The sequence below is a fragment of the Schistocerca gregaria genome, chromosome 3 (assembly GCF_023897955.1).
Source record: "Schistocerca gregaria isolate iqSchGreg1 chromosome 3, iqSchGreg1.2, whole genome shotgun sequence".
NCBI lineage: Eukaryota > Metazoa > Arthropoda > Insecta > Orthoptera > Acrididae > Schistocerca > Schistocerca gregaria.
In genome coordinates, this window is record NC_064922.1 from 520,692,796 (window position 1) to 520,711,043 (window position 18,248).

The following is an 18,248-nucleotide window of genomic DNA, read 5'->3' on the forward strand; positions in this document are numbered from 1 at the left end:
TAGCAACAGAATTAAAGAAAATGTTTCAAAAGCAAGTCATCAAGTTGTTCTAACGTCTGAGGTGCGTTAATTACTTATTTTATTTATTTGTTGTGATGTTGGAGATGGAGGGTGGGACAGCAGCTTAGGTTCGTGGTACGAGTTACTCTTCCACATCTAACATCTGCATTTGTAGCCTGCGTCACTTTTCCGTTTTATGTAAAACAGAGGCATCATTAATACACTCAGTCTCTTCATTCTTTCTAACCAGCGGCAGAATGCTCCTATCGGAAGGCAAAAATGTATGTTCCTGTTTATTTAGAAGACTCTTACTGAAAAGTGTGGTGCCAGCTACTCTCAAGACCAGCAAAAAAGATTTCCCAAATTTTTTGTGTGCGAATATATTCGCGCTCTTTCTAGTATGCAGCTCGCCTAAATCTCCCACAAGCTCCCCCAAATGTTACTCACTCACCCACTAGTCCATCGCTCGAAGTCACTCGTACCCATCCATTCTCAGTTGCCCTTTCTCACTCACACATTCAGCGCAACTCATTGTCTCTTTGTGCCTCTCTGTCATTGTTTCCTCTGTCACAGCCACAGTCCCCTTCGTTCTGTCCTACTACTACATACTCCTCTCACTGTCACTGTCTCACTTTTTCCCTCTCTTACTGCTAGGATCTCCTTCCTTCCTTCCTTCCTTCCTTCCTTCCTACTGCTCCTTTCTCTTCTCACTGCCACAATCACTATATTCCTCGTTTCCACTGCCGCATACTCTCCCTCACTACCACAGGTTCTCACCCACTTGCACGATCTTTCTCTTCCTTTATTCCCCCCTTCGCCCTCCGCGCTGTCTCCTTCACTCTTTTCCAAGCACTGTTCTGTCGCTGTCAGCTATGTTCCACAGACATAATGTCCCTTTCATTCTCTCATATCACCATTGTCTCCTTCGCTTTTTCTGGATGACGACCACTGTCTACTATCTTCCAGTATTTATTACTTCTCCGTCCCTTTCTCACTGCCACTATCTTTTTCTCTCTTCGCATAAAAAGCGCGAACATGTTCACATGCAAAAAAAATTTTAAATGTGCTGCGGAAGATAAGATTAGAATGAGGCAACTGGTACCTGGGCCAAGGACTATCCAAAACAGAGACCTATTCCAATTTCGAGTTCGGTCAGGAGCATTTTTCCGCTGGTTCCCCTTCTTTTTCCTGTCGCAACAAGGCATGTAGCTGATATGAAAAGAAAGATATTGACCAGTAAATGTAAATATTTTACTTACATGAAATTGAAAAAAAGCATAACTAATTTTACAGTTCAGACTGGATTTTAGGCGCAAAAAAATTTTTGCGTGTGCTTCAGTGCGACAACTTGGGGTTCCCAGGTGATAAGGGAGAGATTTTAAAGCATATTCCTTCGTGCTATGTCAATACGTTTTCCCCTCATACCAGATTTTACACGTGTGTTTTACGTGTGCGAGTCAGGTAACTTTGAACCACTGTATCTCGGAAACGGATAAAGATGCCAATAAAATCTTCAAGATTGTTAGAGATATGGATCTCAGGAATACATCGTAAAAGTTGCAGCTATTTGCTGCATATATCCGTCTCGGAATCCGCGGATGTGTTTTGTGCCCAGAAAACAAGTTTGTGGGGTGTTTCTCGATTACGGGTAAAAATTTTCGAAAACGGGGAAATGGCTGTCCCAGATAAATGCCTACAGAATGCGTAGTTAAAATTCGAGCAGTTTTCTGGTGCTGTTTGTAATTTATATTTCGCCTTATACCGGATTTTGCGTGTAGAAATAGAGTAACTTTGAACCTCCGTATCTTGAAAACAGATAAAGATATCAGGAAAATTTTAGAGATTATTCGAAATCGGGATTTTAGGTATATATGGTATAAATTTCAGCTATTCCCTGTGCTTAGCCATCTTGGAATCCTGGCTTTCGGTCCGCAGGTGACGCCGAAAACATACCAAAAATCCTTTTTCGTGATGTTATCCAAGGGACCGTCCATGAACTAATGGCGCCTCCGGAAGTCTTCTCAAGCCCATCGTAGACCAAATCAAATGCAAAAAAGAACCAACCGATTTGCTCCATTTGCCTAAGCAGCAGGAAGTGTGTAATGCTCATTGTTTGACCCTGTACTGTACGACAGCGACGCTAAGGCGATCCTTCTGTTGGGTATGCAGATGGTCCCTGGGCCAAATATTATCCAAAACACTCGACCCTGCCTTTTTCTCATCAATAGAATTCGAGGTATGAGTCCCGGAAAAGCCCCTTTTTATGCGCCGCGTTTTGGAACATATTAATTACACATGCTGTCGCATGCATAGCGATAGTATGTGTTTTATTTTCAAATATACATTTAATAAGCGTATAAAATGTCAGTAAATGAAAATTTATGTTGTAGTAATTTATTCAAGCTGTGGTACATAGTGTCTTAAGTGAAATTATAATACATATTTTCTTACATAATATTAATACAGAATTGCCTTTCATATTCGTTCACATCATTATTTTTCTTAAGTGCAGGAATAATATCGCAACTCAGTACTTCGTGTTCTATCCCTTCTATTTTATAACCACTTTCAAACATTGTTTTTCGCTGTGTACGCAACCACTGTAAGTTGCTTTTCTTCCTTCAGCTTCTTTTTCATGTCTTATTTCGAGCCGGTTCAGTCATCGAGTCCATACCATTGAGTCTCTGAGCGTAAGGTCTGGCGACTGAGGAGTTGTCTGAATAACTTTTGGAGAATTGATACATTCATTTCTGAAAGGCCTTTACTCCAAAATCTTCAGTTTTCAGGAAGGAAGGAAAACATCTGTGGGCGAGTACATGGAATGTAACAGGATTGGATTTCCAGTGTTTAAAAAACAGAGTAAAGAAATGTTTCCATTACTGCAGTTGCTAGGTTTTGCAATCTTATTGAAAAAAATAAGGCCAAAATCTCTGAATAAGGTCCTGTTTGCGTGGAAGTAATTCATAAGCATGGTCAAGTTTCAGGTAGTTCTTTTTTTTTCTTTAGTAATACATTTTCAAAGTATTGTAACGCTAATCAAAGTACATAAACATGGTTTCATTGATCATCTGAAGCAGTAGCGGCACAAACGTTACGTACAGACCATTTCATCAAATCATCATAGAAATGCCTATATTCATGCGGAATACAATCAAGTAAACGTTGAAAGTCTTGCATGTTGTTCCTGTTAATAGACATTGCTCTAGTTTAAGCCTTTCCAAAATTAAAAACAAGACACTTCCAGAAATAAAAGATCAAAACACGTTTCTGTAATCCTCCTACGCTTACAGAAGCCACAATCTGACTGTAACTGACTACGTTCAAAATGCATTAGGCAACATGACTGAAATCCGACTTCTGGTATTTTAGAACATGTTTACGTTTTGATTTGTTCGACAGCAGCCCTTTTCTGTAGTATGTTCACAACCACCACTTTGATAAGTAGTATAGATCTTCAGTTTCTATTGGCCTCATGGTAAGCTTATGAAGTTCGGAAGCACTTGCAATGACTTTATAATATTCTTTTACCGTGTTGACTCTGAGTTATTCCGGTTACCTGTTTCATCACTTAACGTGATAGTTATTTTCTTATTTGTTATCAAAATGTCTAGCCTTAACCAAAGCTGCACATATTAGAATCTTACGCCGATTCTTATTTTTCCCAACGAAACTGGAGGAAAACAAACTTGGTTCTTCGACATTTTCTGATACATGCTCTTCGTTACAATCAAATTAGAGAAAGCACACTCAATTTTCTCTTCCTGTCTCAATGACTTGTTGGTATACATACATTACGGACTCATCATTCTTCATATACTGAAGAGCCAAAGAAATTGGTACACCTGCCTAATATCGTATAGGGCCACCGCGAGCACGCAAAAGTGCCGCAGCACGACAAGGCATGGACTCGACTAATGTCTGAAGTAGTGCCAGAGGGAAACAGCAACATGAATCCTGCAGGGCTGGCCATAAATCAGTTAGAGTACGAGGGGGTGGAGATCTCTTCTGAACAGCACGTTGCAAGGCATCTTAGACGTGCTCAATAATGTTTCTGTCTGGAGACTCTGGTGACCAGCAGAAGTGTTTAAACTCAGAAGAATGTTCCTGGAGCCATTCTATTGCAATTCTGATCGTGTGGGGTGTCGCATTGTCCTCCTGGAATTGCCCAAGTCCGTCGGAATTGCACAATGGACATGAATGGATGCAAGTGATCAGACATGATGCTTACGTACATGGCACCTATCAGAGTCGTATCTGGACGTATCAGGGGTTTCATATCACTCCAACTGCACACACACCCCACACCATTACAGAGGCTCTACCAGCTTAAACAGTCCACTGATGACACACAGGATCCATGGATTCATGAGGTTGTTTTCATACTTGTGCATGTCCGCTCGATACAATTTGAAACGAGACTCGTCCGAACAGGCAACCTTTTTCCAGTCTAATATCGGGCCCAGGCGAGGCGTAAAGCTTTGTGTCGTGTAGTCACAAAAGGTACACGAGTAGGTCTTCGGCTCCGAAAGCCTATATCGATGACGTTTTGTTGAATGGTTCGCACGCTGACACATGTTGATGGCCCAGCGTTGAAATCTGCAGCAATTTGCGGAAGAATTGCGCTTCTGTCACGTTGAACGATTTTCTTCAGTCGTTGTTGGTCTCGTTCTTGCAGGATCTTTTTCCGGCCGCAGCGGTGTCGGAGATTCGATGTTTTACCGCATTGGTATATTCACGGTACACCCGTGAAATGATCGTACGGAAAAACCCCCACTTCATTGCTACATCGGAGAGTCAGTTCCCATCGCTCGTGCCCCAACTGTAACGCAACGTTCAAACTCACTTAAATCTTTGTAACCTGCCATTGTAGCAGTAGTATCCGATCTGTCAACTGTGTCAGACACTTGTTGTCTTTTATAGGCATTACCGACCGCAGCGCTGTATTCTGCCTGTTTACACTTCTCTGTATTTGAATACTCATGCCAGTTTCTTTTAGCTTCAGTACATTATGCATACAATTTAGCAGTATCGTTTAACATATACGACTTGCACTACGAAAGCTAAACGTAACGCATAATGCATTAAGTATTCGATAGATCGCACGTGGAGATGATATCATTGAAAGGGCGCTATTTCAGGAATAAAGCCCATTCATAAACTACGTCGCTGTGACGAAGTCGCAGTAACAAATTTGCAGTGTCTCGAATGAAGCCCTTTTCATGCATAAATGTGTATCTATGTGTACAGAACCTGGTTCCGTCCTTAATTCATTTCGCCAAAATTTGAAGTAAAGCCCTTTCAAAAATGACTATCAATTATAAAGAACCCATTCTTTTTCAAGGTATGATGTGTACTCCGGGTCATTACTTCAGAAAAAATTGAATGTATGTCTAATCCTCCATTTATGCGCTCATTTGTAAATTTTGCGTCTGGATGTTGCGGATAATTTCTTGTTCAACATGCTAGCCATGAATGTAATTTCTCCCATACTAGATGACAAAATACATCCCCATATCAAACCACAACGTTCGTCTTGTTTTACAGTAGGTTGCAAATGTCTATCCTGCAGCTCCTCATTTGCCTTTCCCAGCACCATTTTTCTTCCGTCTGTTGAGAAGACATTGAATTTGCTGTCATCGACAAATACACCACCATTCCCATCTCGACGCTTTGGTGACGTGAACTTTGGAATTGGAGCCTTTCACCTCGGGGCACTTTGTTCACGAACGGCATTTTCCCTTGCCACTTATTCCGTTACCACCGTCTTCCCTGGTAACCTTCCGGGCAATTGATTCACGTTCATTTGCCCTTAATAGAAAGTTAGGATTAATCTTTCTCATAATTGATTTCTCTTTCATTGAGCTTGCTTGGCTGCCCTTTTTGAGGGACAGATTGTATCCCATTCTTGTTCTCAAACTATATTATAGCATCCTCAACCGTATTTCTGGCTATTAGCAAATGGGAAATATTTCTGTAACTGTAGGACGTTGGCATGGTGAAAGATAAGTTGTCGCTGTTCCAACGTCATGTAGCATCCCATTGCGACCTTGTATACCACGTGGCAGGAAGGAACAATAAGTGAGCGGACAAGGAGGAACAGACCTATCATACAACACACAACGCGCCTTAATTCAGAACTCGACTGTTCTTCACCAAGTGCTCAAATGTTACGAATTTATTCTTTTATGACCCTTTCAGATTAATTAAAATTGTTCGCTAACACCTTGCTGTGGTTAAGTTACCATATGTTATTTAACAGTTCTCTTTCTTATTGGACCGGACATTTTTTTGTGGACGTTCGACACACAGTCACTTAACTACACCAAAATCAGTAAAACAGTGCGATCCAGCTTTAGGGACCTAGTGGCCAGCGATTGTAGGCGTACGGCCGTGAATGGTCCATCACTTGGGAAGCACTTGCTCCGCAGTGAATCACTGGGCTACTGGAGAGCTCATAACGCTAACAGCAGGCGGAGGGTGTGTGCCGCGCGTGGGTGGACGCTGCGTGAGGTGGGGGGTGATGACGTCAGGAAGGAGCGCCGGCTGTATGCGTGACCTACTTAACGAACTGCCAGCTGCCCCGCGCCTGGAGTCGCGGTCAGCGAGCAAACACCTGCGTCACCTGAGTTTCGCTGGTTTTGACTGCTTACCGGCTGAAGTTCCATTACTTCACTTCTTGCCGCTATCACTTTCTGTTGAGGCAAATCGGTCACCGCACTGAGTGACAAACCGTTCCAGCAAGGAATACGAAGATTTCTGGTTCGAATAATGGTACTTGCTTCAGTCTCATTCCGCGCTTTATTTAGCAAAAATCTTACATTGAGTTTCTATACATGGTATGGAAAGACAATTTGACCAAAGATGTAAGGACAGAAAAAGAGCATCAAAGGAATGAATTTGCGTATAGGAACTCGGGGACGTATTTGCATATTTTCGGCGCTACATAAACGTAACTGAAATCTGACAAATGTACATCTGTAATCAAAGTGAAAAGTACTTCACGAAAAATGTATATCCAAAGAAAGCGTCGTCACAATGACTACAGCAAAAACTTAGTGTCACATACACATGTATCATACATAGCTAACGTGCCATACGACCTTCTTTATAAATGAAAACAAGCACATTCCCATGTTTTATGTTAAAACAGGCTTAAAAAGGACAAAGTAAATGAAAAAGAGTATGCTCTCGTATACAGACGTGCCATCAGTTAATTAACATGACCAAGTCGTAGCATTTGTTCAAACTGACCACCGTTTTCATGCTGACATAGAATATAGCGGTGACGCAGGGATGTGCGTGTTCTTTGAATTATGCCAGTAGTAGTCTGAAACACTTTTGCTGCTGCCATAATAGGAGCCACCAAGTCGTTTTCATTCTCAAATGGTGTTGCACACATGTTGTCTTTCATGGTACACCAGAGGAAAAAATCCAATGGTGTCAAGTCTGACGAATGTGGAGGCTACCGCATTGGTCCGCTGTGCCCGATTTGTATGTCAGCAGATGGCCTGTCTTGGTGATATTGTACAGCATGTGCAAAATGTGGAGTTGCATCATCATGTTGGAAGCAAACGTTCTGCCTGACTGTCAAACGGTACATCCTCCTGGAGTGCAGGCAATACTTATTGCAAAAACACAAGTTAAGTGTGAGCATTAACCTTTAAGGCAATATGAGTGAGTCATTCACAATTCCCACCCACGTTTGCAGCCCATTGCTCTTGATGACAATGTATGTACGTTGCATGAGGATTTTGTAGTGCCCAAACATGGCTGTTGTGTGAATTGGAAATGCCTTCATGGGTAAAGTAAGCCTCATCCATAGACATCACACGACAGGTAAATGTTGCTCTTGTGCTGCTTGTTGTAGGAACCAGTCAACAAACTCCAGACAGCTAGAGAGGTCACCTGGACCCGACAGTGTGTAACTTTTGTTGCTGGATAGGATGTAAACCAGTTTCATGAATGACATTCCAGATGTGACGCTGGTCTCTGCCAAGTTCATGAACATCTTGTCTGCTTCTTGTCATTGGATCTTGCTCTGTTGGATGTAACTTACCTTCGTCAAACTCAGCTTTACAAACAGTGCATCACCTGCTTGTATCATGCTTATTAGCTCACGTAGATGTTGTTTCTCTCATATGTCTGTCAGTTACGGAGATGTGTACGGGCAAATAGATGTGCAACTATTGAGCAACTGATCACCCAAATGAACCTAGGGGTTACCAACAGTGTGCCCTCGATGACCATTGAGCGAATGTTGCTCCTTATGGGCCTCCACAGCATGCATTTGGTTCATGTGCCCATGCACACTGCTTATTAGCAATGAAGGCTGAAATTTTCATGTTGTTACTGCAACTGCACATCCACTGAATGGTGACATGTGGCCTTTGCAGATGATTCATGTTTATGCTCAATGAGACACATGACTTTTGGTATGTACAGCCTAAAATGCCTGAAAGTGAACGCCCTGCAACAGTTTACAGAAGGGTGCGGGCCAAAGGAGGGTGCATTATGGTTGGGGGATTGTTTTTGAGGCATTCTCTGGATCATCTTGGTCATTCTGGAAGATATATGGTCCATGGGGACCATGTCCATAACTAGGTACAGGGCACCATGTCCATCACTGCATGCCGTTTTTTTCCTCCTCAGCATGATGGTATCGACCAACAGGACAATGCAGTGTATCACACAGCGTGTATTGTTCATGTGTGATTTGAAGACACAAGAATGAATTTACTGTACTTCCCGGCCACCAAACTCCCTGGATTTAAACCCAGTCAATAATCGGTGGGACGTCCTGGATTACACCTTTCAGAATCTCATTGACACACTTCCTAAACATCACTTGGTCTGCCCTGTAAAATATAATTATTTAAGCTTTTGACAGTTTGTCACATAAACAGACTGGATAGTATAATGCAAAGAGCATAAATTTTGATTGATGTAACCTCAAATCATGTCTTACATCATCTGGGACATAACATAATCAATGCATAAAATAGCAATAGCAGGAAAATTGATTCAGATGAAATTCATGCTTCTGGGCACAATTTCTATCTAACGTTACTGTAATTACAATAGATCAGAGGTAGAAGGATTAGTTTTTGCTCTGGTTGGATAGTAATGACAATGTGCAGGTTTAGAATTTATCACCAGGTAGAGATTATGGGGACAGCAGTAAATGAGGAATCTAGTATTAAGAGTGAAACATGTATACAAGAACCAGACAAGCTTGTGAGCCCCTGTGAGCCAAGGGTGAGCAATATATTATACCAGTTAATTTCATTAAAAATTGGAATCAGGTAATAAGAGGGCTATAAGCAAAACAACGGCAGGGTGTAAAGTGATAAAGTTTAATAAGAGCTTCAAATAAACAAAATTGGTCTCTTAACATCTGTGAGCTCATAGGTTCCATGCTGATTCTTAATCTTTCTTCTAAAATCATGCTGTTAAAGCATAAAACACACAAAGCTGTATTTATCTTATTCCATGATATATGCTGTCATTGACTTCCCCTTTTGTGTTAGGTAAGTTGACGCAGTGACAGGATAGACTTCTGACAAAAAAACAGTTCCTCAGTCTGAAATTTCTTGAATTTTTTTCTGTCAGTCACTTGTTGGATCTGAAAAAAGGAGGTCCCTTGGGAACAGCCTAATGTTGATGTAACTGTGTACATGTACACACTATTAATGAATGTTTAAGTGGACAGAATTGCAGTTATCTGTGATAAGTAGAATGACCCCAACAGAGCATTAATGTTGGGTATCTTTAATGTCGTTACCAGCAACAGCAGTTGAGTAATCACTCTGAAGGATATGGAGATGTTGCACACTCAAGTGAGACCATGTTACCAGCACCTGACAGTTTGAAAATGAGCACATTGTGGGTCTCAAATTGACTGGCTGGTTAAATCATGCAGTATCCGTATTTGTGGGACATTTGGATGTGACAATGGCCTCATGTTGGACTGCGTGGAAATGTGAGGGCACGCATACTCCTCATCAAGTCTTCAGTCAATCATGTCTGACCACCACAAGGAAAATCACTATATCATGCACCAGACACATTGTAACCCATTCCCATCTGCTTCTGCCATCCAATAACAAGTAAGGGAGCCTTCTAACATTCTGTGGAATCCTACACCATTGATCAGAATAGCAGAAGCTGGACTAGGAATTGCCATTTCATGCATAGGCTGCAGTTAATACAACACCACAAATGGCTGTTTTTGGAGTGGTGCCATGACTGGGAAGTGTTGACTGCTGGTGAATGACATCACATTGTATCCAGTGATGAATCACTGTTCTGTAATACTCCCCGGAGACAATCGTTGGTGATTATGGTGCCAACTTGGGGAGAGGTCCCAATCTTCCAATGTCTTGTAGAGGCTAGGTGATGGTACACAGGGCGTCATGGTGCGGAGACCCATCAGATATGATTTCAGATTATGGCTACTAGCGATTAAGGAAACTCTGATAGTTTGCCACAGAATGTTCCCTGTCATGTGATGGTACCATGTGGGCATTTTGCTCATCCACATGTGGAATGCATAGTCATGAACTGCCTGTATGATGTTGAGACACTCCTGTGGCAAACAAGATAACCATATCTTTCTTCGACGGAGTGTGTAGGACCAAATTGGATGTGAACTCCGTGCCAGTGCCAGTATACTGGATATCACAGACCAGTTAAAACAAGTTAATACAATAGCTTAATGACATACTTCCCAACTGAGTAAGTGCATGCATTCTGGCTAGAGGGGGATGGAGTCTCGTACCTATAAGCAGGCTCCTGCTGTCCAGCTCTTTGTAAATTTCACTCAGTTTTATAATCACTGAAATGACATCACATATCCCCTAAAGCTGTGAAATTTAATTTTGTTTCCTCTTCTCATTCTGGGTGCTTCACTTTTTTTCTCAGACAGAGTAATTGCTATTATGGTTGTGCTTTCATTAATTTTATATATTTTGGTTACTTAAGTCTTTTTGGCATTACAGATGTGTTTTTCTTTTTACAGTGATGAAGAGAGGTACAAAAAAACATTATGGAAGAAAGTAAGAGTTGGAGACCTAGTACATTTATCAAACAATGAGGTAATTCCTGCAGATATTCTTCTTCTGCGGTCCAGTGACCCTAATGGTATTTGCTATATTGATTCTTGCAATTTGGATGGAGAGACCAATCTGAAACAGAGACAAGTGGCGAGGGGTTTTGTGGAGAAGGTAATGCATAATCAGAAAATGTTTGAGGGCATTTATTTAAAATAATTTATTTTACTCTATGTCTATAGCTTTTATGTTTGCATCAAATTAGAATTGCGTTGTAAGTTGATTAGATTTTCTGTAATTTATGTCTAACTTATAAATAACTTCTCTGTTAGGAATTAGGACCAGTCACACACTTCCTTTTTCCTACAAATTTTATGTTAGACATAGCTCATTAAGGCTTGCATTTGGCAGAATGGCTGTTCAAATCCCCATCCAAATGTACGGTTTCCACAGTTTCAGTAAGTAACTTACACAAATTCCTGGAGAGTTCATTTGAAAAGGACTGTGATGATTTCTTTCCCCATCCTTCTCCTTGTTCTCCCATCTCTGATGGCTCATTATAAATGGGATCTTAAACCCTAACTTTCTTTTACTGCTTATCAACGTCCACTGAATGAATGTAATTGTTTTGTTTTTATTTTTTCTTCTGACCACATACAGTTTGTCTTTAAAATGAGAACTTCATGCATTAAATTAAATAAATGAGCTTATTAAGTTCAATAACACTCCCGCAGAAAGTTATTTTGTAATAATACATCGTTCTTTTTTATTACACTGCAAATTTTGGGACAAAATGTAGACGGTACATAGTACTTTTAAGTAGAATAGTGTTAAATGGGTGAAAAGGTAATATCAGTGACCCTGAACTTGAGACACCTATGAGAGTGTGATATTGAAACCTGGAGGAATGGAAAATGTGATTCAGCTGCTAAATAACAAGACACTGGAAAACTTAATGAACTCTAAGTTGCTGATACTGTTTCACATTTAGTGACTGTCCTCATTATGACAGTGATACAGATTTGAATATTTTATCGTATTGGAGAACTGCTGAACCATTCAATTGACTAATTGGTATTTTTAGCAATGTCCTTTCATACTTCAGTTTACTTTCAGTACTGAATATTTGTGTTCTTAGGACAGATAATCTTAGAGGAAATGGACAAATAAAAAACAGCCAGTATAGATTCTGCTACAGGACAAAATCCTGTCTCCAAGTTGCTGAATGATTAATGGCACCCGTGGGATTTGAAGATGCATAGGAATATATGATCATAACATTGAAAACTATTGAAATGTGTCATGATGTATGATCCTGCATTGAATATATTTTATTTATAAAGATGTTTTATTGTGATGTACCCGAAAACATTGCAAATCTGACAATCAGAAATTCATATGGTATCATATTTTGCCTTGCTTGATGACAGCAAACTTTCTTCATTGCAATAGTCAGTGGTATGGTTTCATATTAGTGATGCATTTTATGCAAAATAAATGTCTCTCTCCATACCCTCTTTTGCAGCAGAGTTTACTAACACACATGAAGAGGGATCTGGTTCAAATTGTGGTGGTGGAAGAAAATGTCAACAACCTTTATGATTTTTCTAAAGAGAGGGGAGATGGTGATGTAAAGTTCGTGATCACCAAACTTATGCCAGTATCTGGAGTTAAATCCCTAACCCTATTCATGGTGTTTCAAGAAGTGAGTGCATATCAGACTGTTCATGATAATTTACCTGCAATATGGAAATGTTAAGCTGGATAGTGACCTTTGTGTGATTTAAGAGGAGTAGGATATGTATCGGCTCCAGATTTCATCCTCTCCCTTCTCTCACATCCTTATCAAGAAGCCAAGCATGGCACTGAAATTCAACACACTGATCATAGTTCCCTACGGTGGACAGATACAATTTAGACAAAACCTGCACTTTGTGAAGGATAGGTGCCAGAGTTTGTGAAAAAGAAAACCTTTTCAAATAGGCTACTGAATTTATACTCTGGGGCATCCAGCCGGCAATACAATGTGAATTTAAATTAATAAAAATAATAGAAACATTGAGTTCATGAATTTCAACTAAAAGATTAATTTTAACGGAAAATTAGTTATAATATTATAGTTATAATATTATAGTTATAATATTATAGTTATAATATTATAGTTATAATATTATTAGTTATAATATTATAGTTATAATATTATAGTTATAATATTATAGTTATAATATTATAAAGCACTGTTTTATGAATTTACCATAGAACTGAAGATCATTGTGTCTGTCATGCAGCTGCTATTTTCCTATGACATGAACCAAAATGCTGATTACTGCGTATTATTCATGATTTTAGCAAGATATATTTGAACCATGTAAATTCCGATCAGTGGTGGAAGTTGATGGGCCAACAACAAAGATCTATCGCTTTCATGGTTCAATTGTGCATCCAGATGGTGAAAGAGTACCAGTAAGCACAGATAATCTTCTTTTGAGGGACTGCATGGTGAAAAACACAGATTTTGTGGAAGGAATCGTTGTCTATGCAGGTAATAAGTTTATATTGGAAAAGAAATTAGATTGATGTAGATTTTTGTAAAATATTGTTCATGTTTGATGCAAAATTACAGTTTGTACTTTTTGTTTTTAATGTAATTTTATCTATATTTAAATAAACACTATTTCCACACATACTATGTACGAATATGAGAACAGAATTCAACATAACTTCCTCTTCTAAAAGAAAAGGTAACATTATGTTGTTGTTTGTTTATACATCCCTACAGATTCTATGTTAGTGAAAGCTTATTGATATGTTGCTCTACAAAGTACAAGTATGTGTATCTTTAATTCTGTGTCATCATCTTTAAGAATATGAACTTTGAGTACATAGTGAAATTAAGATAAATAATCAAGCTTTTGAAGTTCTATAAAAATGGCTAACAATGACTAATGATCAAATATATTTTTGAGTGATAAGACTGAGTAATCTCAAAATAAAAAGTGAAACACTTTTGAAATGTTTTAGAATATATTTTAATTTAGTTTCAGAATCAATATTTGGATTTTATTAAATCAAATTTTATTAAATTCAAATTTGAAAAACAAAGTGGTAGATGTTCAAATTACTTAATTAGCCTTGACCATTGTGAACCAATTTTCTGTTGCTCTTTTAAAGAGGAACATAGTTTCCTTTTTGTTCTCCAACAATAGCATTTTTAAGATGCTTCTCGTTTTTTCCCTTTTACAACATATGAAACAGATGCTGTAGGGCAGTGAAGTTCCGAAGTCGTTTGATTTACATTTTTTCTGGACGAGTTGCTCCTTGCTCTCAATTCATTGAAAACACCCAGCTTATGATTTGTAAAAATATGATTTTTTAAATTTAATTTGCAGACTTCCCAGTTCTACATCATTTTTGGGAGTCGTTTTAAGCTCTTTTCAGTCATGTTAAGACATTTTTTAATCCATTTTTTTTTATCACCGCAGTACCCTTTTGGGCATATTTAACATACGTTTGAAGTGTGCATTACACAAAGACAGTACATCATTAAGTTTTATTGATGAAGAAATGCTGACTAAAAATGTTGCTCGGTGATGTCGGAATCCTTGTGATAATCTCAAAACCCTTGTGATGACTCTAGAACCCTTGCTGTGTGTTCTCTACATTAGTTAAAACAGCATTTACATTTGAGACTGGATATTATGTGCATAAGTATGCTAACTTTAAACCTCTGGATCCCTATAACAGATAATGATACTGAGTAGTTTCAAGGTTCCCCGAGAACATCATGTTAGTAACATACAGTAAAAATGTGGCCTCCTTCACAATGGCACTTTCCATGCTCAAAAATCATGGTCTCGGGTTTTCTCAAGAACTGCCGATGGACAAATAGTACTTTATAAGCTGCCTAAGGTGCACCATTGACTACACCTAACATAAAAGAACCAACTGATTTGCTCAATTTGCCTGATCTGGAGGAAATTGTGACCCTGTACTGTAAGATAGCTGCAGTATGCCCATTCTTCCAACAGATCATTAGACCATGGACTAGCCAAACCAATTGGCCCCTTATCCCTGTGATCAGCAGAACCTGAGATATTACTGTGTTTTCACTTGTGGTTTTTGGAACATGTTGGTAGGTGCACTGTCGTGCATGGACCGATATTTCTGTTTGTAGCATTTCATCATATTGTGGTATTTTTTACTGAAGTGCAAAATTTCTTTCATTGCTTTCTATCTTATCTTCAAATGTCATACACAGTGTGGTGACTAAATACACACATGTTGTTTTTGTTACTTCGAAAAAGTACATTGATGGTATGAGAGAGAATGCAGTGCAGTGCAGTAGGTAAAAAAAAAAAAAAAGTTAATCTTGAAATGTCAGGTCCCAGTTTACAAAATTCTCCAAAATTCACCATTAATTTATAATTCTACAAGAGTCATTTCAGCTAACAGATATTGCATGTCATTTTTCTGATGATATTTGTTTTCATTTGTTTGGTGTGATCTGTAAACAATCTACAGTCATATTAAAGTATTTGATAGCTTGGGCTGTAATGTCAATAAGGGAGTCAATTCTCTTTGAAGCACATCAATTTCGCAAAACTAGTTTCCATAGATGCAGTTTATCACAAAGTTTTCAGTACAATAATAAGGATATTCTAAATTTCTACCTTTGGCAGTTGAGGGTTAGTGTCCCATTTTTCTCAATATTGAAATTATTTGTCTTCCTCGCATCCCAAATTCAGTCTCATACATTTTTAAGTTCTGTAATTTATTTAGGTGGGGGGCTATGAGGGAGTGGGGCACCTTAAACATGTTAAATGTATGGTGCGCGGCAGTGGATACCCTGTACCACTACTAGTCATTTCCTATCTGTGTAGCTGGTTGTCAGGGAAACTGAAGTACAGGGTTATCGGGAGATGTTCATTCACAAAATAAGTGTTCTGGAAACAATGTCCATTACTCACATAACAACATGTAACTCTCTAGTAGTGAAGAAAATGTTCCTGAAAGAAATTTGTGTCATTTTCAAAGAACTCTTCACTTGTCTTGCTGTTGTATGTCTTTCATCCCAAATTTTGATAGCTAATTTTTTACCTTTGAAAATTTATTACACTGGTACAAAAGTCCACAGATCTAAGTGCTTGTACACGTAGCTATAGAAATTTTGGTGTTAACATTGGATTTAAAGTTTCAATGATCTTCAAGCTGTTAATACAATATACTTACTGTACTGATGGCTATAACCATTCTACCAGAGGGCAAAAAATGTTCTTTTTCAGGACATGAAACTAAAGCAATGTTGAATAATGGAGGGCCTAGGTACAAACGCTCCAACCTGGAACGCCAAATGAATCTGGATATTATTTGGTGTGTTCTTATTCTCATTGTCCTGTGTGTAATTGGTGCTGCTGGCTGCAAGTTGTGGTTGTCTTCGTATGATGGTATATCAGTGCCACCATTTATTCCTAGCATGCAGAACTCGACAACTGAAGGCATTTTGAGTTTTTGGACTTTTGTTATAATTTTGCAGGTAATAATTTTTTTCACTTTTGGATACATTTGTGAGGTTTCTTAAGATGTTTCGCTATGCATCTGTATTTATTGCCTTATTTATGGAACCTGTACATAAATTCAAATACCAATGTTTCTCCTGTAGAACATTAAGGTGGACAAAAATTCGATTTGTTGAGCCATACATAATTCTGTCTGAGAATCTGTGTGGTTTAGTCATTTGAATGACCCCTAATTTCTCATTATGTCTTTTTGATGTTGATATATTCTGTGTAAGTAGATCATGCCATTTATTATTACTGTTATCTTACCTTTCAGATAATGATACCACTCTCACTTTATGTGACAATAGAAATGGCAAAACTTATACAAGTGTACCATATTCATAATGATGTCAATTTGTATGACCCAGAAACTAACAAAAGGATAGAGTGTCGTGCATTGAACATACCAGAAGAGCTGGGCCAAGTGAGTATCACCACATAAATGATTGTAAATAAAAGCACTGCCACGCGGGGTAGCTAGGTGGTCGTGGTCTCTCTCTCTCTCTCTCTCTCTCTCTCTCTCTCTCTCTCTCTCTCTCTCTCTCTCTCTCTCTCTGTGTATGTGATACTACAGAAGAATGCTGAAGGTTAGGTGGGTACTTCAGATACTTTTTGAATAGATACTGAACAGAATTGAAGAGAAAACTAATCTGTTGTGCAATGTGATAACAGAGGTATCATTTGATACATGAGGTATCAAGGATTAGTAGATTTGGTCATCGAGGGAAGTTTTGGTGGTAACGGTAGTAGAGGGGGACAAAGTTTGACTACAGCAACAATACATATAGGGGAATAATGTATTTATTTGATTTGGATATCTTGTATGTAATAATTTTAAGTCTGTCCATGTGTTTCAATTATTTACTCAAATTTTTATTTATGATATAAATTATCTACTACAATGCCTTTCATACAAATTAAAATACGCAAATGAAAATTAAGGTATGCAATAGGAAACAACAAATTCAGGTACATATACTTAACATATAACTGAACACAGATGAAAAATTAAAAAAAATGCTAATGATAATAATTAAAGAGTTTTACTAAAATCATATTCATTATTTTATTTCTTAAAAACACACTCAGTCTAGATAGGGGAGTGCATGGGTAGGTTTTTGAGTGACCGTGAATGGTTGATGATGAAAACAGAACACAAATATGAAAGGGCAAATCGAGAGTAATGCAAAACAAGTGATTAGTGACAAAAACAGTGCACAAATTCAAAAGAACAAACCGAGAGAAATGGAAAATGTGGAAGCCAAGAATCATCACTGGTGTACAAAGAAAGCTGCAAAGCAGACAAAGAGAAAAACGAAGAACAAGTGAGTGATTATATGCAAAATAATGTCGGTGATCACAAAACTTTGGAATCAACAACACAACACAGTTCAATGAGAAAACGGTGTACACTTCCCTCCTTGCTTTTGTACCACCAGATTGTCGTGCCAGCTAATGTGAAGCCCACACTGCCCTGAATAACCAGCGCTTAATCTTAATAACCAAGTCCACCGAGAGTACCACATCTCTCCCCACTGTAATAGGTGCATAGCGTCGAAAATGACCAGACCTATGTTTCGCCCACTGTTTCGCCAGTGGAACCAGCAGCAATCCAAATTCCGGAGTTGAAAATCCCTATGGC

At 38.7% G+C, this 18,248-nt stretch overlaps 1 protein-coding gene across 4 annotated transcripts in view; it reads left to right on the forward strand.

Annotated features, from left to right (window-relative positions):
- Nucleotides 1-18,248, forward strand: part of LOC126353875 (phospholipid-transporting ATPase VD) — a 357,121-nt gene that overhangs the window by 233,135 nt on the left and 105,738 nt on the right. For all 4 annotated transcript variants that reach the window (XM_050003064.1, XM_050003065.1, XM_050003062.1 and 1 more), the window contains exons 3-6: nt 11,018-11,222; nt 13,398-13,590; nt 16,331-16,581; nt 16,881-17,030. In XM_050003064.1, coding sequence (XP_049859021.1) covers nt 11,018-11,222; nt 13,398-13,590; nt 16,331-16,581; nt 16,881-17,030 — 799 coding nt within the window. The remainder of the gene's footprint in view (nt 1-11,017; nt 11,223-13,397; nt 13,591-16,330; nt 16,582-16,880; nt 17,031-18,248) is intronic.